This window comes from Nelusetta ayraudi, unplaced genomic scaffold (genome assembly GCF_046127955.1).
Source record: "Nelusetta ayraudi isolate G7.1 ecotype Tasmania unplaced genomic scaffold, CSIRO-AGI_Nayr_v1 ptg000090l, whole genome shotgun sequence".
Classification (NCBI taxonomy): Eukaryota; Metazoa; Chordata; class Actinopteri; order Tetraodontiformes; family Monacanthidae; genus Nelusetta; species Nelusetta ayraudi.
The window spans coordinates 680025-705736 of NW_027466140.1; the positions used below are offsets into that span (position 1 = coordinate 680025).

Sequence of the window (25712 nt, forward strand, 5' to 3'; positions counted from 1 at the left end):
AATTAAATACAAAAATGTAGAAAATCCAATTATTTATTATTAATTTATTTGTTAATTATTAATCAGCCATTTTTATCCTCGATTATTTATCATTTTTTTTAGTAGAGAAATGCATCTTTATTTTTTTCTGTGCTGTATTGGCCTGTGTTTTTCATTCAAAATTTTAGTCGCCACTTGATGTCGCTGGAGACCATAGGTATAATTTTAACAATATTATGGGAAAACTCCTCCTTGTGCCCCGCCTGCAGCCGCCATTGGCTGTCAGTTCAGCGAGACACTGGCATTGTAAGAGAACGACAAATGCGGCGGCTGGATTACGGCGTTTAGTTCGGATATATACTGGATATCTTCCCCCTTAAATTGGACATACCCGATAAATGGGATCCGTGGTTTATTTCACAGCGATGCCGAAAGAGGGACATGGATGGATTCTTATTGTTGCGCTGTTGTGCCTTTTTGACTGCTGTGCTTCGCAGTTGTCTTACTCCATTTCCGAGGAGGTGAACAAAGGCGCCGTGGTGGCGAATCTCGCAAAGGATTTAAATATAAATGTACATGATTTGGAAAACAGAGACCTGCGCATTGTGTCGAGTTACAGTAAGAAATATCTTGACGTGAATCCACGGACCGGGAATCTCGTTGTTGATGACAGGATAGACAGAGAGGAGCTTTGTCCTAGCACGGCACAATGCTCCCTGAGAATACAGGCTGTTTTGAGCAACCCGATGAATGTGCAGCGCATCGAGGTCAGTGTTTTAGATGTCAACGATAACTCCCCGCAATTCGTTGAGCAATCCTTCATCTTAAACATCTCCGAAGTGATGTCACCAGGGGAACGCTATCTTCTCCCCATTGCGGAAGACGCAGACATAGGCAGTAACGCTGTTAAAGCATACAAGCTGAGCCAAAATGAGCATTTTTCGCTTGATGTGCAGAGTGGTGGTGAGCACGGCGTTTCAGCCGAGTTGGTGCTACTGAAAGCTTTAGATCGAGAGAAACAACCCGCGCTGAAACTTATTCTGACTGCATTGGATGGAGGAAAACCAGCCAGAACGGGTACAATGGAAATACATGTCAATGTATTAGATATAAATGATAATTCCCCAGTATTCAGCAAGTCGCTTTACAAGGTGCGTGTGCCTGAAAACGCTCCCAAAGGAACTGCTGTGATAAAGCTGAATGCAACGGATTTAGACGAGGGACTGAATGGTGAGATTCGTTACTCCTTGATTAAACGGGGAAATACGGATCCATCAAATATGTTTGATTTAAATTCAGAGACAGGCGAAATCACTGTTAAAGGTGCTTTGAATTACGAGGAAACAGCCAGATATGAGGTTAGAGTTCAAGCTATGGATCGAGGAACACCTGCGAGGAATGCACATGCTAAATTACTGATAGAGATTATTGATGTGAACGACAATTCCCCAGAGATATATGTGACGTCACTGATGACTCCTGTTAAAGAAGATGCAGAGCTCGGCACAATCGTTGCTTTAATGGTGGTTAGTGATAAAGATGGAGGAAACAATGGTTTAACTCACTGTATAGTAGTTGGCTCTGTTCCATTTAAGCTCAAGTCCAACTACAAAAATGACTATTCATTAGTAGTTGATGGACCGCTGGACAGAGAAAGCACTTCTCAATACAACGTGACAGTGACAGCTACAGATGAAGGCAGTCCACCTCTTTCTGGTTCAAAGGTTATTACTATTGATGTTTCAGATGTTAATGATAATCCACCTCGCTTCATGGAGTCTGTTGTTAATGTTTATGTGAAAGAAAACAGTCACTCTGGCTCTGTTATCAGCACAATAAGTGCCCTTGATCCAGACTTGAATAGTAATGCAAAATTGACTTACATGTTGTTAGAAAGTGCTCCAAGAAATATTCCCATTTCTTCCATGGTCAACATTAACTCAGAGACAGGAGAAATACTGAGCCTTCAGTCTTTCAACTATGAGGAGGTGAAAACGTTCCAGTTCCAAGTTCAGGCCACAGACTCTGGTGTTCCATCACTCAGTAGCAATGTTACTGTCAACGTTTTAATTCTGGATGAAAATGACAACAGTCCAGCTATTCTCCCGCCCTACTCTGAACATGGCTCTGTGAACAGTGAGACCATCTCCTACTCTGCTGAAGTGGGACAGATAGTGGCAAAGATCAGGGCCGTAGACGCAGACTCTGGATACAACGCGCTGCTTTCTTATCACCTGTCTGATCCCAAAGGAAACAACCTGTTCAGGATCGTGACCAGCAGTGGAGAAATCAAAACTAAGAGGAGAATGAGTGACAGTGACCTGAAAACTCACCCCTTGGTGGTGCTGGTGTCTGATAGTGGAGAACCCTCCCTGACTGCTACTGTGTCTATTGAGGTGGTGGTGGTGGAGAGTGCAGGTGACATGAAGACTCCGTTCAGCCATGCCCCTGTGAAGAAGGAGAACTTTTCTGTTCTGAACCTGTATCTGCTGATCGCCATTGTGGCCGTGTCGGTGATCTTTCTGCTGAGCCTCATCACTTTGATAGCGGTCAGATGTCACAGGACAGATGGTGGTTTTGGAAAGTACGGCGCCCCCATGATCACCACCCACCCTGACGGGAGCTGGTCTTACTCCAAAGCTACTCAGCAGTATGATGTGTGCTTCAGCTCAGACACTCTGAAGAGTGATGTGGTGGTTTTCCCCGCCCCGTTTCCACCAGTAGATGCTGAACTGATCAGCATTAATGGAGGAGACACTTTTACCAGAACTCAGACTTTGCCCAACAAAGACAAGGTGAGTTGTGTTGTGGCTTTGGTATCATTTACATTGCAAATGTCTTTTTCCCCTCATGCTTTTTTCATTTTTTCAAAGTCACATTAGTCTTTTCAGCAAAATATTTCATCCTGCAGTAAATACAACAAAGACTAACATTGTTCAAATTTACATTCATCATTACGTAGTTGTGGATAATGCACTTTTGCTTCATCAGAAAATACTATTTTTATTTTATGAACAGCTTCTACGTTTTTGTGTGCTCTTGAAAACACATGGGTTCAGATGATTTCACTGTTTATTAATCCAAGTCACACAAACTGAAGAGCGTGTAGTCGAGTTTCGCGATGGTCCAGCTATTTTCATGTCCCTTTAGCCCTTGTTTATTTAAGCACATAATATGATCTGATTTGCTGGAAGCCTGAAAGTTTGAAGTACATGAGTTTTACACCTAAATGACGGAGACCTTGTGAGCATGTCAGGATTTTTCAGGACTTCGCGGCATTGCGGGTTCAGGCGGAAGAGTCAAGGCGTAGAACGCACAGCGCTCTCCTTGGTGCTGAACTTAGTGATTGACTGCAGCTTGGATAGCGACTGCACTCGAATGGTAACCTACGTCCTTTGCCATGTAACTATTCTAAAATCTTTTAGCTGATGTTGTTGTTAAACCCCTTATTTTAATGTTATAATGGAAAATAAAATATAATAATATTATTAGAATGATACCGTTCTTCATTTGGACATGAAATCGACCGGCCACTAAAATTTTAAAACTGACATGAAGTAAACAAAACAAAAATAATGTTGAAAATACAATTATTTAATGATTATTTATCAATTATTCATGCGCCATTTTTTTTCCTCGAATATTTATCAAGTGTTTAAGTAGAGCAATAGATTTTTATTTTTCTGTAATGTATGGCGCTGTGTTTAGTTCAACTTTTCAGTCGCCACTTGATGTCGCTGGAGACCATGGATATTATTGTAACAATATTAGAGGCGAACTCCTTCTTGTGCCCCGCCTGCAGCTACCATTGGCTGTCAGCTCAGCGAGACACTGACATTGTAAGAGAACGACAAATGCGACGGCTGGATTACGGCGTTTAGTTCGGATATATACTGGATATCTTCCCCCTTAAATTGGAAATACACGATAAATGGGATCCGTGGTTTATTTCACAGCGATGTCGAAAGAGGGACATGGATGGATTCTTATCGTTTCACTGTTGTGCCTTTTTGACTGCTGTGCTTCGCAGTTGTCTTACTCCGTTTCCGAGGAGGTGAACAAAGGCGCCGTGGTGGCGAATCTCGCAAAGGATTTAAATATAAATATACATGATCTGGAAAACAGAGACCTGCGCATTGTGTCGAGTTACAGTAAGAAATATTTTGACGTGAATCCACGGACCGGGAATCTCGTTGTTGATGACAGGATAGACAGAGAGGAGCTTTGTCCGAGCACGGCACAATGTTCCCTGAGAATACAGGCTGTTTTGAGCAACCCAATGAATGTACAGCGCATCGAGGTCAGTGTTTTAGATGTCAACGATAATTCCCCGCAATTCGTTGAACAGTCGTTTTTCTTAAACATCTCCGAAGCAATGTCACCAGGGGAACGCTATCTTCTCCCCATTGCAGAAGACGCAGACATAGGCAGTAACGCTGTTAGAGCATACAAACTGAGCCAAAATGAGCATTTTTCGCTTGATGTGCAGACTGGTGGTGAACACGGCGTTTCAACTGAGTTGTTGCTACTGAAAGCTTTAGATCGAGAGAAACAACCTGTGCTGAAACTTATTCTGACTGCAATGGATGGAGGGAAACCAGCCAGAACGGGTACACTTGACATTCATGTTAATGTTTTAGATGTAAATGATAATCCACCAGTATTCAGCAAGTCGCTGTACAAGGTCCGTGTGCCTGAAAATGCTTTCATAGGAACTGCTGTGATAAAACTAAATGCAACCGATTTAGACGAGGGACTGAATGGTGAGATCCGTTATTCCTTGATTAAACGGGGAAATACGGATCCATCAAATATGTTTGATTTAAATTCAGAGACAGGCGAAATCACTGTTAAAGGTGCTTTGAATTACGAAGAAACAGCCAGATATGAGGTTCGAGTTCAAGCAATGGATCGAGCCACTCATCCTCGTAGTGCACATACCAAGTTACTGATAGAGATTATTGACGTGAACGACAATGCCCCGGATATATCTGTGACGTCACTAATGACTCCTGTTAAAGAAGACGCAGAGCTCGGCACAATCGTTGCTTTAATGGTGGTTAGTGATAAAGATGGAGGGAACAATGGTTTAACTCACTGTATAGTAGTTGGCTCTGTTCCATTTAAGCTCAAATCCAACTACAAAAATGACTATTCATTAGTAGTTGATGGACCATTGGACAGAGAAAGCACTTCTCAATACAACGTGACAGTGACAGCTACAGATGAAGGTAGTCCACCTCTTTCTGGTTCAAAGATTATTATTGTTGATATTTCAGATGTTAATGATAATCCACCTCGCTTCATGGAGTCTGTTGTTAATGTTTATGTGAAAGAAAACAGTCACTCTGGCTCTGTTATCAGCACAATAAGTGCCCTTGATCCAGACTTGAATAGTAATGCAAAACTGACTTACATGTTGTTAGAAAGTGCTCCAAGAAATATTCCCATTTCTTCCATGGTCAACATTAACTCAGAGACAGGAGAAATACTGAGCCTTCAGTCATTTAACCATGAGGAGGTGAAAACGTTCCAGTTCCAAGTTCAGGCCACAGACTCTGGTGTTCCTCCTCTCAGCAGCAACGTCACTGTCAACGTTTTAATACTGGATGAAAATGACAACAGTCCAGCTATTCTCCCGCCCTACTCTGAACATGGTTCTGTGAACAGTGAGACCATCTCCTACTCTGCTGAAGTGGGACAGATAGTGGCAAAGATCAGGGCCGTAGACGCAGACTCTGGATACAACGCGCTGCTTTCTTATCACCTGTCTGATCCCAAAGGAAACAACCTGTTCAGGATCGTGACCAGCAGTGGAGAAATCAAAACTAAGAGGAGAATGAGTGACAGTGACCTGAAAACTCACCCCTTGGTGGTGCTGGTGTCTGATAGTGGAGAACCCTCCCTGACTGCTACTGTGTCTATTGAGGTGGTGGTGGTGGAGAGTGCAGGTGACATGAAGACTCCGTTCAGCCATGTTCCTGTGAAGAAGGAGAACTTTTCTGTTTTGAACCTGTATCTGCTGATCGCCATTGTGGCAGTGTCGGTGATCTTTCTGCTGAGCCTCATCACTTTGATCGCAGTCAGATGTCACAGGACAGACGGTGGTTTTGGAAAGTACGGCGCCCCCATGATCACCACCCACCCTGATGGGAGCTGGTCTTACTCCAAAGCTACTCAGCAGTATGACGTGTGCTTCAGCTCAGACACTCTGAAGAGTGACGTGGTGGTTTTCCCCGCCCCGTATCCACCAGTAGATGCTGAACTGATCAGCATCAATGGAGGAGACACTTTTACCAGAACTCAGACTTTGCCCAACATAGAGAAGGTGAGTTGCCTGTAGGCTTTATCATTTACATTGCGGATGTTTTTTTTTCCCGAATGCTTTTCTCATTTTTTCCAAGTCACATTTAATGTTAGTCTTTTCAGCAAAATATTTCATCCTGTAGTGAATACAAGGTAACATTGGTCAAATTTACATTCATCAATATCTAGTTGTGGATAATTAACTTTTGCTTCGACAGAAAATACTTGATTGGTTTTGTGTACAGTTTCTAAGATTCTGTGTGGTCTTGACAAAACGTGGGTTCAGTTGATTTCACACTTTGTAATGCAAGTCGCACAAACTGAAGAGCATATAGTCCAGTTTCGCGATGGTGCAGCTATTTTCCTGTCCCTATCGCCCTTGTATTTATTTTATGTCATAATATGCTCTGATTTGCCTGAAGCCTGAACTATTAAAGTGCATGAGTTTTAAATCTTAATCACTGCGACCTTGTGAGCATCTCTGGATTTTTCACAGGACTTCGCTGCATTGCGGGTTCAGGCCAAGGAGCCAAGGCATAGAATGCACAGCGCTCTCCTTGATGCTGAACGTAGTCTTTGACTGCAACTCGGATAGCGACTGTACGCGAATCGTAACCTATACGTCCTTTGCCATGTAACTATTCAAAAACATTTTAGCCGATGTTGTTGTTAAACCCTTTATTGTAATTTTATAACATAAAAAAAATCTTATACTTTTACTGGATTGATACAGTAGGTAATTTGGGCATGAAATTGACGGACTGCTAAAATTTTGAAACTGACATAAAAATAAAAACATAAAAAAAAATAAAAAGGTAGAAAATCCAATTATTTGATAATAATTTATTAAATACTTATTATAATCAGCCATTTTTCTCCTCCAATATTTATCAATCATTTAAATAGAGGAATGCATTTTTATTTTTTCCTGTAATGTATTGGCCTGTTTTTTTCGTTCAAATTTTCAGTCGCCACTTGATGTCGCTGGAGACCATAGATATAATTTTAACAATATTATGGGCAAACTCCCCCTTGTGCCGCGCCTGCAGCCGCCATTGGCTGTCAGTTCAGCGAGACACTGGCATTGTAAGAGGTAGTAAAGGCTACGGCTGGATAACGACGTTTAGTCCGGATGTTTTTCCTCGAATTGGACATACACGATAAATGGGATCCGTGGCTTATTTCACAGCGATGCCGAAAGAGGGACATGGATGGATTCTTATTGTTGCGCTGTTGTGCCTTTTTGACTGCTGTGCTTCGCAGTTGTCTTACTCCGTTTCCGAGGAGGTGAACAAAGGCGCCGTGGTGGCGAATCTCGCAAAGGACTTAAATATGAATATACATGATCTGGAAAACAGAGACCTGCGCATTGTGTCGAGTTACAGTAAGAAATATTTGGACGTGAATCCACGGACCGGGAATCTCGTTGTTGATGACAGGATAGACAGAGAGGAGCTTTGTCCGAGCACGGCACAATGCTCCCTGAGAATACAGGCTGTTTTGAGCAACCCAATGAATGTACAGCGCATAGAGGTCAGTGTTTTAGATGTCAACGATAACTCCCCGCAATTCGTTGCACAGTCGTTCTTCTTAAACATCTCCGAAGCAATGTCACCAGGAGAGCGATATCTTCTCCCCATTGCAGAAGACGCAGACATAGGCAGTAACGCTGTGAGAGCATACAAACTGAGCCAAAATGAGCATTTTTCGCTTGATGTGCAGACTGGTGGTGAGCACGGTGTCTCAGCTGAGTTGATGCTACTGAAAGCTTTAGATCGAGAGAAGCAACCCGCGCTGAAACTTATTCTGACTGCATTGGATGGAGGAAAACCAGCCAGAACGGGAACAATTGACATTCATGTTAATGTTTTAGATGTAAATGATAATCCACCAGTATTCAGCAAGTCGCTTTACAAGGTCCGTGTGCCTGAAAATGCTTCAACAGGAACTGCTGTGATACAACTAAATGCAACGGATTTAGACGAGGGACTGAATGGTGAGATCCGTTATTCCTTGATTAAACGGGTAAATGCGGATCCATCAAATATGTTTAATTTAAATTCAGAGACAGGCGAAATCACTGTCAAAGGTGCTTTGAATTACGAAGAAACAGCCAGATATGAGGTTCGAGTTCAAGCAATGGATCGAGCCACTCATCCTCGTAGTGCACATACCAAGTTACTGATAGAGATTATTGACGTGAACGACAATGCCCCGGAGATATCTGTGACGTCACTGATGTCTCCTGTTAAAGAAGATGCAGAGCTCGGTACTATCGTTGCTTTAATGGTGGTTAGTGATAAAGATGGAGGAAACAATGGTTTAACTCACTGTAAAGTAGTTGGCTCTGTTCCATTTAAGCTCAAGTCCAACTACAAAAATGACTATTCATTAGTAGTTGATGGACCATTGGACAGAGAAAGCACTTCTCAATACAACGTGACAGTGACAGCTACAGATGAAGGTAGTCCACCTCTTTCTGGTTCAAAGGTTATTATTGTTGATATTTCAGATGTTAATGATAATCCACCTCGCTTCATGGAGTCTGTTGTTAATGTTTATGTGAAAGAAAATAGTCACTCTGGCTCTGTTATCAGCACAATAAGTGCCCTTGATCCAGACTTGGATAGTAATGCAAAACTGACTTACATGTTGTTAGAAAGTGCTCCAAGAAATATTCCCATTTCTTCCATGGTCAACATTAACTCAGAGACAGGAGAAATACTGAGCCTGCAGTCATTTAACCATGAGGAGGTGAAAACGTTCCAGTTTCAAGTTCAGGCCACAGACTCTGGTGTTCCTCCTCTCAGCAGCAACGTCACTGTCAATGTTTTAATTCTGGATGAAAATGACAACAGTCCAGCTATTCTCCCGCCCTACTCTGAACATGGCTCTGTGAACAGTGAGACCATCTCCTACTCTGCTGAAGTGGGACAGATAGTGGCAAAGATCAGGGCTGTAGACGCAGACTCTGGATACAACGCGCTGCTTTCTTATCACCTGTCTGATCCCAAAGGAAACAACCTGTTCAGGATCGTGACCAGCAGTGGAGAAATCAAAACTAAGAGGAGAATGAGTGACAGTGACCTGAAAACTCACCCCTTGGTGGTGCTGGTGTCTGATAGTGGAGAACCCTCCCTGACTGCTACTGTGTCTATTGAGGTGGTGGTGGTGGAGAGTGCAGGTGACATGAAGACTCCGTTCAGCCATGTTCCTGTGAAGAAGGAGAACTTTTCTGTTTTGAACCTGTATCTGCTGATCGCCATTGTGGCCGTGTCGGTGATCTTTCTGCTGAGCCTCATCACTTTGATAGCGGTCAGATGTCACAGGACAGACGGTGGTTTTGGAAAGTACGGCGCCCCCATGATCACCACCCACCCTGACGGGAGCTGGTCTTACTCCAAAGCTACTCAGCAGTATGACGTGTGCTTCAGCTCAGACACTCTGAAGAGTGACGTGGTGGTTTTCCCCGCCCCGTTTCCACCAGTAGATGCTGAACTGATCAGCATTAATGGAGGAGACACTTTTACCAGAACTCAGACTTTGCCCAATAAAGATAAGGTGAGTTGTTCGTGGCTTTTGTATAATTTCCATTGCAATTTTTTTTTCCCTCATTATTTTTCATTTTTTCACACTTCATGTTAGTCTTTTACGGCAAAATATTTCATCCTGCAATTAATACAAACATAGACTAAAGTTGATCAAGTTTACATGAATCAATATCTGGATATGTTGTGGATAATTAACTTTTGCTTCGTCAGAAAATACTATATTGGTTTTATGAACGGCTTCTACATTTATGTGTGCTCTTGAAAACACATTGGTTCAGATTATTTCACTGTTTGTAATGTAAGTCACACAAACTGAAGAGCATGTAGTCCAGTTTCGCAATGGTCCATCTATTTCCCTGTCCCTTTAGCCCTTGTTTATTTCATCTCATAATATGCTCTGATTTGCTGGAAGCTTGATTGATTGAAATAACATGAGTTTTAAACTTGAATCACTGCGCCCTTGTGAGCATGTCTGGTTTTTTCAGGACTTCGCGGCATTGCGGGTTCAGGCGGAAGAGCCAAGGCGGAGAATGCATAGCGCTCTCCTTGGTGCTGAACTTAGTGATTGACAGCACCTCAGATAGCGACTGTACTCGAATCGTAACCTATACGCCCATTGCCACGTAACTATTTTAAACATTTTAGCTGATGTTTGTTCTTAAAACCCTTACTCCAATCTTATGATAGAAAATAAAATGTAATAATATTATTAGAATGATACAGTTGTTCATGTGGACATGCAATTGACTGGCTGCTAAAATTCTAAAACTGACATAAAATAATTAAAGAAAATGTAGAAAAAACAATTATTTACTATTTTTTTATTAATCATTATAACGCCATTTTTCTCAAATATTGATGAAGTGTTTAAGTAGAGCAATGCATTTAATTTTTTTCTGTAACGTATTGGCCTTTTTTATAGTTCATATTTTCAGTCGCCACTTGATGTCGCAGGAGACCATAGATATAATTTCAACGATATTAGAGGCGAACTCGTCCTCGTGCCCCGCCTGCAGCCGCCATTGGCTGTCAGTTCAGCGAGACCCTAACATTGTCAGAGAACGATAAATGCGGCGGCTGGATTACGGTGTTCAGCGCGGATGTTTTTTCCTCGAATTGGACATACACGATACATGGGATCCGTGGTTTATTTCACAGCGATGCCGAAAGAGGGACATGGATGGATTCTTATGGTCGCGCTGTTGTGCCTTTTTGACTGCTGTGCTTCGCAGTTGTCTTACTCCATTTCCGAGGAGGTGAACAAAGGCGCCGTGGTGGCGAATCTCGCAAAGGATTTAAATATGAATATACATGATCTGGAAAACAGAGACCTGCGCATTGTGTCGAGTTACAGTAAGAAATATTTTGACGTGAATCCACGGACCGGGAATCTCGTTGTTGATGACAGGATAGACAGAGAGGAGCTTTGTCCTAGCACGGCACAATGCTCCCTGAGAATACAGGCTGTTTTGAGCAACCCGATGAATGTGCAGCGCATCGAAGTCAGTGTTTTAGATGTCAACGATAACTCCCCGCAATTCGTTGATCATTCGTTCTACTTAAACATCTCCGAAGTGATGTCACCAGGGGAGCGCTATGTTCTCCCCATTGCAGAAGACGCAGACATAGGCAGTAACGCTGTGAAAGCATACAGACTGAGCCAAAATGAGCATTTTTCGCTTGATGTGCAGACTGGTGGTGAACACGGCGTCTCAGCTGAGTTGGTGCTACTGAAAGCTTTAGATCGAGAGAAGCAACCTGTTCTCAAACTTATTCTGACTGCTGTTGATGGAGGGAAACCAGCCAGAACGGGTACAATGAACATACATGTTAATGTATTAGATGCAAATGATAATCCACCAGTATTCAGCAAGTCACTTTTTAAGGTGCGCATCCCCGAAAATGTAGCACGTGGAACCCCAGTATTAAAACTGAATGCAACTGATTTGGACGAGGGAGTGAATAGTGAGATCCGCTATTCCTTGATTAAAAGGGGAAATACGGATCCATCAACTATTTTCGATTTGAATTCTGAAACAGGCGAAATCTCTGTTAAAGACACATTGAATTACGAGGAAACAGCCAGATATGAGGTTAGAGTTCAAGCTATGGATCGAGGAACACCTCCGAGGAGTGCACATGCTAAACTACTGATAGAGATTATTGACGTGAACGACAATTCCCCGGAGATATCTGTGACGTCACTGATGACTCCTGTTAAAGAAGATGCAGAGCTCGGTACTATCGTTGCTTTAATGGTGGTTAGTGATAAAGATGGAGGGAACAATGGTTTAACTCACTGTATAGTAGTTGGCTCTGTTCCATTTAAGCTCAAGTCCAACTACAAAAATGACTATTCATTAGTAGTTGATGGACCATTGGACAGAGAAAGCACTTCTCAATACAATGTGACAATCACAGCTACAGATGAAGGGAGTCCACCTCTTTCTGGTTCGAAGGTTATTACTGTTGATGTTTCAGATGTTAATGATAATCCACCTCGCTTCATGGAGTCTGTTGTTAATGTTTATGTGAAAGAAAATAGTCACTCTGGCTCTGTTATCAGCACAATAAGTGCCCTTGATCCAGACTTGAATAGTAATGCAAAACTGACTTACATGTTGTTAGAAAATTCTCCAAGAAATATTCCCATTTCTTCCATGGTCAACATTAACTCAGAGACAGGAGAAATACTGAGCCTTCAGTCATTTAACTTTGAGGAGGTGAAAACGTTCCAGTTTCAAGTTCAGGCCACAGACTCTGGTGTTCCTCCTCTCAGCAGCAATGTTACTGTCAACATTTTAATACTGGATGAAAATGATAACACTCCAACTATTCTCCCGCCCTACTCTGAACATGGCTCTGTGAACAGTGAGACCATCTCGTACTCTGCTGAAGTGGGACAGATAGTGGCAAAGATCAGGGCCGTAGACGCAGACTCTGGATACAACGCGCTGCTTTCTTATCACCTGTCTGATCCCAAAGGAAACAACCTGTTCAGGATCGTGACCAGCAGTGGAGAAATCAAAACTAAGAGGAGAATGAGTGACAGTGACCTGAAAACTCACCCCTTGGTGGTGCTGGTGTCTGATAGTGGAGAACCCTCCCTGACTGCTACTGTGTCTATTGAGGTGGTGGTGGTGGAGAGTGCAGGTGACATGAAGACTCCGTTCAGCCATGCCCCTGTGAAGAAGGAGAACTTTTCTGTTTTGAACCTGTATCTGCTGATCGCCATTGTGGCGGTGTCGGTGATCTTTCTGCTGAGCCTCATCACTTTGATAGCGGTCAGATGTCACAGGACAGACGGTGGTTTTGGAAAGTACGGCGCCCCCATGATCACCACCCACCCTGACGGGAGCTGGTCTTACTCCAAAGCTACTCAGCAGTATGATGTGTGCTTCAGCTCAGACACTCTGAAGAGTGACGTGGTGGTTTTCCCCGCCCCGTTTCCACCAGTAGATGCTGAACTGATCAGCATTAATGGAGGAGACACTTTTACCAGAACTCAAACTTTGCCCAGTAAAGAGAAGGTGAGTATATTCAGTTTGTAATAATAATAATAATAATAATAATAATAATAATAATAAAAACTATAATAATAATAATAACTTTTTTGATTGTGTTTTCCTCAATTTGTTGTTTCTAAAAAGGCATTATACATTTTAATGATAATTTTAATTTGCAGCTGTCTTAATCTTTACTGTCTTAAAGCTGTAGCCCTAGTATTTTCTATATATCTTCGTTGTCACTTCAAACACATATTTTCAGGCAATCTTAGTGCTATCTTCTCTTTTATTATCTAACTTGCTTATGAGAAAGCGATGACATGCTTTTATCATCGAAATGCAGGAAAACGTTTTACGCGCGTCTGTTTTCCATGTTCATATCAAAGTTTTAACGCATGGGGTCGCCGAAGACCGTGTTATCTCTCAGCTTGGTATTACGAGTCTCCTCCCCTGCGTGAGAGACGTCATTTGCGAGTGCTTTGTGAGAGATCCGTGCGTGTCGAAGAAAGGGAGAGGTCTGCTGTCTTGGATTAAAAAGCATGACTGATCAGTGGAGTTTTTTGGATTATCTTTTTTCTGATCGATTATTTTAAAATCAGCCATGAGTTGTGAAAGGAACGGCGCAATTCTCTGTTGGATAACCCTGTTTTTATCACACTGGACACGCGCACAGATTTCCTTTTCTGTTTCCGAGGAGGCGGACAAAGGGACTGTAGTTGGGAATCTCGCGAAGAGTCTCAATTTAAACGTTCGGGACCTGCAATCCCGGAATCTAAATATTGCATCTTTGTACAGTAAGAAATATTTTGAGGTGAATTTTAAAACGGGGGACCTCATCGTGAATGAACGAATAGACCGTGAGGAGCTCTGCCCAAACACAATGAAATGCTCCCTAAATGTGGAAGCGATACTCAGCAATCCCGTTGTACTCCATCGTATTGAAGTTGTGATTACTGATTTAAATGATAACGCTCCGGAATTTGTCGAAACGTCACATTTTCTTAACATATCGGAACTGTCACCGACGGGTGAACATTTCTTGCTGCCGCTCGCTATTGATGCAGACACGGGAAGCAATTCAGTCAAGACCTACAGGCTGAGTCCGAATGAATATTTCTCTCTCGATGTTAACTCCGGTGAAGAGCATAGCGTCTCAGCTGAATTGGTGCTGCTGAAGGCTCTGGATCGTGAGAAACAAGCTGTTATTAAACTCGTACTAACAGCCGTGGACGGAGGAAAGCCACCTAAGACCGGCAGCTTGGAAATGGACGTGCATGTTTTAGATGCGAATGACAACACGCCGTCATTTAGCAAAAACCTTTACAAAGCACGTGTTAATGAGAACGTGCCAGCGGGGACGTTTGTGATTCAGCTTGGTGCGACAGATTTAGACGAAGGTGACAATGGGCGGGTTACATATTCCTTTGTTAAGCGGGCAAACTTTGATCCTTCGAAGATGTTTTTGATCAATGCGGACAGTGGTGAGATCGTTGTTCAGGGTAACTTGGATTACGAAGCTCAGAACGCATATGAAGTTCACATTAAAGCAACTGATCACGGACCATTGCCTCGGAGTACAAATGGGAAGTTGCTGGTAGAGGTAGTTGATGTGAATGACAATGCACCGGAGATAGTGGTCACGTCCCTTATGAACCCAGTTAAGGAAGATGCTGAAATAGGAAGTGTTGTTGCTTTAGTGACAGTGACTGACAAGGATGGTGGAAAAAATGGCCAAACACAGTCTAAACTTACTGGATCTTTGCCATTTAAGATTACATCCAATTACAAAAATTATTACTCTTTAATTGTAGATGGTGCACTTGATAGAGAAGCATGCTCCGTGTACAATATTACCATCACGGCTGCTGATGAAGGGACTCCTAAACTCACCAGCACTGCCGTTGTTGCTGTTCATATTTCTGACGTCAATGATAACGCACCGAGATTCTCAGATCCAGTCATCAATATCTATGTAAAAGAGAACAGCCCGGTAGGAGCTCGTATCTATACAATGACAGCCGTTGACCCGGACATAAGTGATAATGCCAGAGTTAAATTCTCCATCAAGAGAGATCCAAACAGTATTCGCGTAACTTCACTTGTAAATATCAACTCAGAAACTGGAGATATAGTCACCCTACAGACTTTTAACTATGAGGAGTTGAAGACGTTCCAGTTTCAAGTTCAGGCCACAGACTTTGGTGTTCCTCCTCTTAGCAGCAATGTTACTGTCAACGTTTTAATACTGGATGAAAATGATAACACTCCAACTATTCTCCCGCCCTACTCTGAACATGGTTCCGTCAACAGTGAGACCATCTCCTACTCTGCTGAAGTGGGACAGATAGTGGCAAAGATCAGGGCTGTGGACGCAGACTCTGGATACAATGCGCTGCTTTCTTATCACCTGTCTGATCCCAAAGGAAACAACCTGTTCAGGATCGTGACCAGCAGTGGAGAAATCAAAACTAAGAGGAGAATGAGTGACAGTGACCTGAAAACTCACCCCTTGGTGGTGTTGGTGTCTGATAGTGGAGAACCCTCCCTGACTGCTACTGTGTCTATTGAGGTGGTGGTGGTGGAGAGTGCAGGTGACATGAAGACTCCGTTCAGCCATGCCCCTGTGAAGAAGGAGAACTTTTCTGTTTTGAACCTGTATCTGCTGATCGCCATTGTGGCAGTGTCGGTGATCTTTCTGCTGAGCCTCATCACTTTGATAGCGGTCAGATGTCACAGGACAGACGGTGGTTTTGGAAAGTATGGCGCTCCCATGATCACCACCCACCCTGACGGGAGCTGGTCTTACTCCAAAGCTACTCAACAGTATGACGTGTGCTTCAGTTCAGACACTCTGAAAAGTGACGTGGTGGTTTTCCCTGCCCCGTTTCCACCAGTAGATGCTGAATTGATCAGCATTAATGGAGGAGACACTTTTACCAGAACTCAGACTTTACCTAACAAAGAAAAGGTAAGTTCACCATGGAAACAAGTTTGCTTTTCGGTGCTTTAAAACAGAAAAAATATGTATCTCTACTTATTGGATAATATTATTTATTTTATTTTCAACCTTGATTTTTTATTTTATTTTACTTAAACTTATACTTTACTTATATTTTTGCGAAAGAGACATTTCAGCTCTTTCTTGCTGGCCAGCGTGGTGCTCGCTGTCCATGGTGCTGAACACTGTTAGTCTCTCCCGATGTATGATCACATGTTCATTCCTTTCCAAATTGACCTAGAATTATTATGCCATTTTGGGACATATCTGCACAATAGTTATTTATTTTATGGGAGGGGCGAGGCGAAGCATATTTGCTACCCATAGATTGCATTAATAGGCCACTGATATTTTCTTTTCTCTCGTTTTATTTATTTTTGAACACTTTTTGTACAATGAATATGTCGCTCTTTTTTTTCGTTTCACAATAAACTTAGATAAAAATCCATCTTCACAAAGGGACAGTTGGTGTCGCCAGAGACCACAAAATCTTTGCGGTTTATTTTGCTACAGCCCCTCAGACTCCTCCTTACCTCCATTTGTCACTTTGTGCTTTGTCGGTTGGTCCGAGACAATGTGTCTGCATTTTCTTTGAGAGAGGACATTTCATAGTGTTTTTTTTGTTTGTTCTGTCGCTGACATGGGACGCAAAGGATTACGAATAACGACTTGCCTGATATCAGTAGCGTTGCTTTGTTTGTGCGACTGTGCTACATCGCAGCTCATTTTCTCTGTATCGGAAGAGGTTGACAAACGAACGCTCGTGGGAAACCTCGCTAAGGAATTACAAATCAACGCACAGGAACTGGAAAAACGGGATGTACGAATTGTATCGGGTAATTTTAAGAAATATTTTGACGTGGATTTAGAAAGCGGTGCCCTCTATGTTTGTGAGAGGATCGATCGTGAAGAGCTGTGTCCAAATACGGCGAAATGTTCCTTGAATATAGAAGCCATCCTCAGCCACCCGATGCATTTGCACCGCATAGAGGTACAGATAATTGATATCAACGACAATGCGCCGTCTTTTCGTGAAAAAGAGAAAGTTTTTAATATTTCAGAATCTTCCTCCAACGGAGAGAGATATCTGCTCCCGCTGGCACATGATGCAGACACGGGCAGTAACTCGGTAAAGAGCTACAAGCTGAGTTCGAATCATTTTTTCTCACTCGACGTACTAAGCGGTGGACAACATAGCGAGGCTGCTGAGCTGGTTCTTCAGAAATCTTTAGATAGGGAAAAACAGCCTGTTATATACTTAACGTTGACTGCTTTGGACGGAGGAAAACCTGCCCGATCAGGGACGCTGAAAATAATTGTATATGTAATGGATATAAACGACAATGCTCCAGTATTTAGTCAGCCTCTTTACAAGGCCCAGTTGCAAGAAAATGTTCCATTTCAGACAGCCATATTAACCGTCAATGCCGCAGATTTAGATGAAGGAATAAATGGCGATATTCGCTACTCTTTCATTGAGATGGGGCATTTCAATCCAGAAACTGTTTTTGCGATAAATGAAAACACTGGTGAAATATCTGTGGCAGGAGAAGTAGACTACGAAGAGACATCTGCATATGATATTCGTGTACAGGCGAGAGATAAAGGAGTGCCTTCTCGAAGTGTTCATTGTAAAGTATTAGTAGAAGTGATTGACGTTAATGACAATATACCTGAAATCACAGTCAGCTCTCTTATGAGTCCAGTTAAAGAGAATGCTGAGATAGGTACTGTAGTTGCTTTGGTGACTGTAAGTGATAAAGATGGGGGTAAAAATGGTCTCACCAGTGCATCTGTTCTTGGGTCAGTGCCGTTTAAACTCAAGCTCACTTACAAAAATTATTATTCATTAGTAGTTGATGGATTACTTGACAGAGAAAGAATTTCTCAGTATAATGTTACAATTTTAGCTACAGACGAAGGCACTCCATCATTATCTAGTACCAGTGTTATACTTGTTCACATTTCTGATGTGAATGACAATGCCCCGAAATTCTCTGAGCCAGTGATTAATATTTCTGTAAAGGAGAACGGTGGAGTTGGTTCAACTATATTTACCATTACTGCAGTTGATCCTGATATAGAGGGAAATGCAAAAGTCACATATTCAATATTATATGGCTTGTCAAAAAGCATTCCAATGAAATCAGTTGTAAACATTAACTCGGAGACTGGAGCAATAGTCACCCTGCAGTCTTTTAACTATGAGGAGTTGAAGACTTTCCAGTTTCAAGTTCAGGCCACAGACTCTGGTGTTCCTCCACTCAGCAGCAACGTTACTGTTAACGTTTTAATACTTGATGAAAATGACAACAGTCCAGCTATTCTCCCGCCCTACTCTGAACATGGCTCCGTCAACAGTGAGACCATCTCCTACTCTGCTGAAGTGGGACAGATAGTGGCAAAGATCAGGGCCGTAGACGCAGACTCTGGATACAACGCGCTGCTTTCTTATCACCTGTCTGATCCCAAAGGAAACAACCTGTTCAGGATCGTGACCAGCAGTGGAGAAATCAAAACTAAGAGGAGAATGAGTGACAATGACCTGAAAACTCACCCCTTGGTGGTGCTGGTGTCTGATAGTGGAGAACCCTCCCTGACTGCTACTGTGTCTATTGAGGTGGTGGTGGTGGAGAGTGCAGGTGACATGAAGACTCCGTTCAGCCATGCCCCTGTGAAGAAGGAGAACTTTTCTGTTTTGAACCTGTATCTGCTGATCGCCATTGTGGCGGTGTCAGTGATCTTTCTGCTGAGCCTCATCACTTTGATAGCGGTCAGATGTCACAGGACAGATGGTGGCTTTGGAAAGTATGGCACCCCCATGATCACCACCCACCCTGATGGGAGCTGGTCTTACTCCAAAGCTACTCAGCAGTATGACGTGTGCTTCAGCTCAGACACTCTGAAGAGTGACGTGGTGGTTTTCCCCACGTTTCCACCAGTAGATGCTGAACTGATCAGCATCAATGGAGGAGATACATATACAAGAACTCAGACTTTACCTAACAAAGAGAAGGTAAGAAAAAAAATACTCTAACAGTACTGACAGCAAATAGAGATTGACTTACTTTATTTATTTCTATATTATTTCCCCTTAGAGGGATGCTAGTTGTGTGCTTTAGTGTTATTGTTAAGTTATTGGTTGAAATTCCACAATACTGCCATTACTTAAGGAAACATTCAAGTTTATATTAACTAGAGAGACTTTACAACGGTCTTATTTTTATATTAGTATTTAAGTTTTCTTCGACATTTTGAACACTTCGTTTTTGACATTTTTTTGTGTTCTTCTGAATATTTCATTTGAACTGATCCATTTCCTGTCTGTTTTTTAATGTCACCACAAGATGTCACTCTCCGTTCACAGAGCCGAAATAATTATTTTCTTTCTGACGCCCCTCCTTTTAGCTCTTAAAGTGACTTGATATTCTTTGTTCGTCGTGTCCGTACAGAATATCAGCAGCGGTTCCATAGCGTGATACCAATAAACAATGCTATTTCAGGACTAATTTTTTCCAAAGCAATCTTTCTGACGGCTGTGGACATGGTGCGAGGACATATTTTTGGACGCTGGATTTCTGTTTTATGCATTGCTTTTCACTTGCGGAGTATCGCCGAAGCACAGATTGTCTATTCAGTTTCGGAGGAATTGAGCTCGGGTACCACAGTGGGGAATTTGGCTAAAGACTTAAACCTCGCTGTTCAAGATTTGGAAGCTAGAGGTTTTCAGGTGTCCGGACCCAATAAGAAGTATTTCGAAGTGAACGTGAAGACTGGAATACTATTAGTTACAGACAGGATTGACCGCGAGGAGCTCTGTTCACGTAATGCGAAGTGTTCGCTGGAGGTGGAAGCCATTGTGAACTCCCCGCTGAATCTCTATCGTTTTGAAGTTAAAATATTGGATATAAACGACAATGCACCTTCTTTTCGAGTACCGCAAATTGTTTTGAATGTGTCTGAGTCCGCTTTCCCGGGAGAAAGATTTGCAGTTCCAAAGGCTTTTGATGCCGATGTCGGAATTTATTCAGTAAAGACGTACAGGCTGAGTCAAAATGAATATTTCACACTGGACGTGCAGAATAGCGGGGAGCCCACGATGTCCGCTGAAATCGTTCTGCAAAAAGCTCTAGATCGTGAGAAACAGGCTGCACTTAAATTAACATTGACAGCAGTAGATGGAGGAAAACCCCCAAAAGCCGGTACCTTACATATCGTAATAAATGTGCAAGATGTAAATGATAACATTCCTATTTTTGACAAATCGTTATACAAAGCCACCGTGCCCGAGAATACTCCTCCCGGCTCAACCGTGATATCTGTGCAAGCTCACGATTTGGACGAGGGTTTTAATGGGGAAATTCTTTATTCCTTTATCAACCAAGACAACGACCGCGATGTCAGTTCATTTGATATTAACCCCACGACTGGTGAAATAACTGTAAATGGTGAGTTAGATCACGAAAAAAGCAATGCAGTTGAAATTCGGGTGCAGGCAACAGACAAAGGACCAATCCCGAGAGCCTCTCATTGTAAAGTGCTCGTTGAAATCACTGACATTAATGACAACGCACCAGAAATATCAGTCACATCTTTAGTAAATGTGGTGAGGGAAGACGCGCCACTAGATACAATGGTGGGACTGATAACTGTGAGAGATATTGACGCAGGCAAAAATGGCGCTGTCCAGGTTCGAATAGCAGACGCAGTACCGTTTGCAATAAAGAATACATACAAGAATCACTATTCTTTGGTCGTAGATGGGAAAGTGGATAGAGAAAGAGCTTCTCTATACAATGTAACAATTGTTGCGACTGACGAAGGGGTCCCGCCTCTGTCTGCCACGAGTACAATCACCGTCCACGTTTCTGATGTCAATGACAACGCACCTCGTTTTAAAGAGCCTTTGATTAACATTTATGTGAAAGAAAATAGTCCTGCAGGCGCTGTCATATATTCTATTACTGCAGATGATCCAGACGCTGACCAGAATGCAAAAATAACATTTTCACTTCTTAATAATAACCATAAACATGATATAGTGGGGTCTGTTATCAACGTCAACTCAGAGACAGGTGATATAGTCAGCCTGCAGTCTTTTAACTATGAGGAGTTGAAGACTTTCCAGTTCCAGGTTAAGGCCACAGACTCTGGTGTTCCTCCACTCAGCAGCAATGTAACTGTCAATGTTTTAATACTGGATGAAAATGACAACAGTCCAGCTATTCTCCCGCCCTACTCTGAACATGGCTCTGTGAACAGTGAGACCATCTCCTACTCTGCTGAAGTGGGACAGATAGTGGCAAAGATCAGGGCTGTGGACGCAGACTCTGGATACAACGCGCTGCTTTCTTATCACCTGTCTGATCCCAAAGGAAACAACCTGTTCAGGATCGTGACCAGCAGTGGAGAAATCAAAACTAAGAGGAGAATGAGTGACAGTGACCTGAAAACTCACCCCTTGGTGGTGCTGGTGTCTGACAGTGGAGAACCCTCCCTGACTGCTACTGTGTCTATTGAGGTGGTGGTGGTGGAGAGTGCAGGTGACATGAAGACTCCGTTCAGCCATGCCCCTGTGAAGAAGGAGAACTTTTCTGTTCTGAACCTGTATCTGCTGATCGCCATTGTGGCAGTGTCGGTGATCTTTCTGCTGAGCCTCATCACTTTGATAGCGGTCAGATGTCACAGGACAGACGGTGGTTTTGGAAAGTACGGCGCCCCCATGATCACCACCCACCCTGATGGGAGCTGGTCTTACTCCAAAGCTACTCAGCAGTATGACGTGTGCTTCAGTTCAGACACTCTGAAGAGTGACATGGTGGTTTTCCCCGCCCCGTTTCCACCAGTAGATGCTGAACTGATCAGCATAAATGGAGGAGACACTTTTACCAGAACTCAAACTTTGCCCAGTAAAGAAAAGGTGAGTTGCTTGTAGCTTTTCACAGAGAACTTGCATTTGTCCTTTTTGCTTTTGGTGCTATCCTTGGTTCTGAATTATGTCAGGCCTACTGCAGAAACTCTTGTCTGAGAACAGGGTGCTGCAGTGTGTGTGTGAAGGAGTTTTTTGTTGTTGTTTGTAAAGGGAGCTCTTATTTGACACAGTTAATGAGTTTGCATACATTATAAATTATTCAGAATATTAGTAGTAATAATTCATTTTTTTTGTGTCAGTGTATTTGAAATGAACTTATCTGAATTTGTGTGAATTGGTATGTGCAGGTCACAACTTGTTCACAAGAGCGTTAAGAGTTGGATTGTGTACTGGATGAGTTTTGAGGGAGGGAGACCATTCACCTCCATTTAGTTTGCTGAGGCTTAGGCTTCCAATTTTTGACAAAATGCCAAATAAATTACTACAAGTTGAGATGGTGTCAGTATAGTCTTTACAGAACACGGATCTTATATCATCAGCCAGCAAAACATTTTTGAAATCAAAGATGGTTTCTCTCTTTTGCTGATAAGTTATAAACGCCACTGTTCTCAGTGCTGCCATGTATGGCTCATAGCAGTAGTTCATGAACAACTGACTGCTCTGAGGTTCGGGTAAAGGTTTGAAAAGCATGGCCTCCATTTTCACAATGTGCCCATAAGCTATCATGCACTTTCAACACAACTTTGAAACATAATTGTCACGAGCTGCACCAATTAATTTTTTCTTTTGTCTTTTAATGTTGATTTGTTTTTTTGTTTTGGTGATTTTAAAAGGGCCTTTTTATATTTCAGGAAGTGATTTTTATTTGCGTTCTTCTTTGGATTTATGTCCTCATTTCCTTGCAAAACACACAGCCTTCATTTTGTTGCTGCCTTTCTCCTCTCTCCCTCCTCCAGTGTTGTGCTGCCAGACCTGTCTTTCCCCTCCCCCTCTCCTTCGTGAGCTCTCTCTGAGAAGGGGAGCAGCTGAGAGAACTAACAGGGAATTAACGCTCATCTCCGTAGACACGTGTGCTGTCAGTGTTTGGCCACTGTAAACATGATTGAATATATTTTCAATAACAGCCTTGACGTGTGTGCAGCGTACGTGCAATACTGATCCACATATGGCAACTAGGACACAGGCGGCACATGCACTCCAGTTAGATTAAATTTGCTAGGTCAAATCTAGATTTGTGTACACACACACGTTACATATTGCCCCCCCTCCTCCAATAATTCTATGATTGCCCCCAGCAGGTGGAAGTCGTATAAATATTCTAGCTGAAGCATGCCGCACACCGCACGCTGTGTGGTGTGGTGCGGTGTGTTTTTTTACGCTTTGAGTCATTCAGACTATGTGACCTCATTTCAGGGAGTGGTATACCAGGGCCCAATCTGTCAACACTGATTTTGTTAGGTTGATTTGGCGCAGTGCGATGGAGTCAAAACCAGTGCATATTTGCGGTTTCAAGCATGCTTTTCATATTGCATGTGGTGCGAAAGGGAATGGCCATGTGAAGGTTTTAAGTGGGTCACCCTGAGGTAAAAGATGGCGGCGCGCTACATGTATGCACCATCCGCATGAAGCCATGTCTGTGACGGTGTCGCTGCGCTAATTTCTCCCCCCTTACAATCTCTGCTGCATTTGCTACCTCTCAATAGCGTGGTTTGTGAAACAATGCCTGCAGCAGTTTCTGCCTATAAGTGGTTCAGTATGTGCTCTGTGAGTGTGTGCGAGTGAGGTAGGGGGAGGGGCAGGTAATTTTCCGCTACTTGCTGCAGTAGCAGCAGCAGCAGGGAGCAGAGCTTCCACACCGATCCAGTTATCAGCTCCGCTCGGCTCAGCTTCTCCCTCCTGTCCGCTCCGCTCTGCTCTGCGGCTGGGCGGGGCGGGGCCGGTCAGAGAGGAAGAAAAAAAAAAAAGGATGCTGGGGAGGGGGGGGGTTAAGAGCAATGGCGGATGGGAGAGAGACTGTTTGAGTGCAGTGTGCGTCTGTGATGTGGAGTGTGACAGCGCATTTTTTTGTAAGGATTATCTATTTGCAAAACAGTGGCTTCACAGAAATAACATAGGGCTACAAATGCATTTTTTTTAAATAAGAGAAAGGCATGTTCATATAGCAGTTTGAATATACATTTATGTATCAGAATAAAAGCCTCCAACCCATAGCGCCGCAAAATGCTTTAAATTATTGATGATGCAGTGCATTATCTTGTTCGAGGTAGATGGAAATGGTCTATGGACTGTTGTATGTCAGAGATGTTCACTTGGACATTTTTTTTTTTTGTCAATTACACAAACAGCCAAATCGATGAACAAATTTGTTGTCACGTCATCTTAAAAATATTACTTGTTAGTCTCTTCCCATATCAAAAGACCAAATAGCAGATGTGTGGTAAATAAGTGAAGTAAACGTTGTCTTGGCTCCTCTATCACTTCCTGTTTTTCTTCTTCACAAGGGTGTGTCCTTTGTGTGAGTGAGGTTAGCGGTTGCTATGGAGACTGAGCCATAATGAAATGATGAACTAGCCTGTTTCCAGGGAGCTGCCAGTATGTACCCGCCCCCACTCAGACATCCCACACCATGTGCTGTCGACGCAAGCAGGAAGGAACAGGGTGGACACAATGGGAGGCAGGAGAGATGCAGAGAGACAAAGAGAAGCAATATCTTTGCAAAGACTGCAGCTTCGCATAATAAAATGCCAAGTCAGATAAAGGTTAGGGAAATAGACACACTCACATAAATACACAGTCACATTTTATATATATATATATATATATATATATATATATATATATATATATATATATATATATATATATATATACATATATATATATATATAAATATATAAAAAACTGGGGCTTCAGAGGATGGGATGGATCTAAAAAAGAGAGAGAGAGAGAGAGAGAGAGAGAGAGAGAACTCGAAATCTAGAAATGCAGTGAGAGAGCACCACAGGCTTACAATTTGTCACAGAGGAAAGCAGAAACTTATCAGCCCCACCATTACCCTCCATCCTCCGTCCTTCAACCAAACTCAGCCTCCATCCATGCGGCGCCTTAGTGGCATCGCAATGTTGTTGCAGTCATTACATTAGCTTTGTCATGCTCTGTACCAAGGGTTCCATCCGTTCCCATCCTATGTCAATACAAAGCCAGGGCATCCTAAGAGGGAAGTATGCAAAGCCTGCCTGCATGTCCTGATAGCTTTGTTTAGTGCCACAACAAGAATCTGTTTGATTTATGCACAAGCTGAACCAGGACACGCAAGGAACAGTTTAACTCTGGGGAGGGATTTTTGCTTTGTGCCCGTTTTAGCTCTCTCGCGCCCTTTAGTTTTGAAAGCAGGGTACACAGGGGATCAACATGAACAAACATGTCCACTGAATGCTACCTCTACCAGCTTACTGCGTCCACCTGTGTAAAAGGATTTGCCATCCCATGGCATTTTTTTT

At 42.7% G+C, this 25712-nt stretch overlaps 2 protein-coding genes across 18 annotated transcripts in view; both read left to right on the forward strand.

Moving 5' to 3' along the window:
- Positions 1-25712, forward strand: part of LOC142902032 (protocadherin alpha-C2-like) — a 142100-nt gene that overhangs the window by 94990 nt on the left and 21398 nt on the right. Inside the window, exon 1 of one of the 17 annotated variants that reach the window (XM_076046807.1) lies at positions 347-2774. The exons of 11 other annotated variants lie outside the window; for them this stretch is intronic. In XM_076046807.1, the coding sequence (XP_075902922.1) occupies positions 378-2774 (2397 nt within the window). In that variant the 5' untranslated portion in view covers positions 347-377. Of the gene's footprint in view, positions 1-346; positions 2775-7341; positions 9847-10930; positions 13367-13819; positions 16311-16666; positions 19357-19689; positions 22261-25712 lie in introns of those variants that run through there. 5 more of the 17 variants (XM_076046808.1, XM_076046806.1, XM_076046818.1 and 2 more) reach the window with 5 other exon arrangements.
- Positions 3915-6322, forward strand: LOC142901685 (protocadherin alpha-5-like). Its single transcript, XM_076046304.1, has one exon. The coding sequence runs from the start codon at positions 3938-3940 to the stop codon at positions 6320-6322; it is 2385 nt and encodes a 794-aa protein (XP_075902419.1). The 5' UTR covers positions 3915-3937.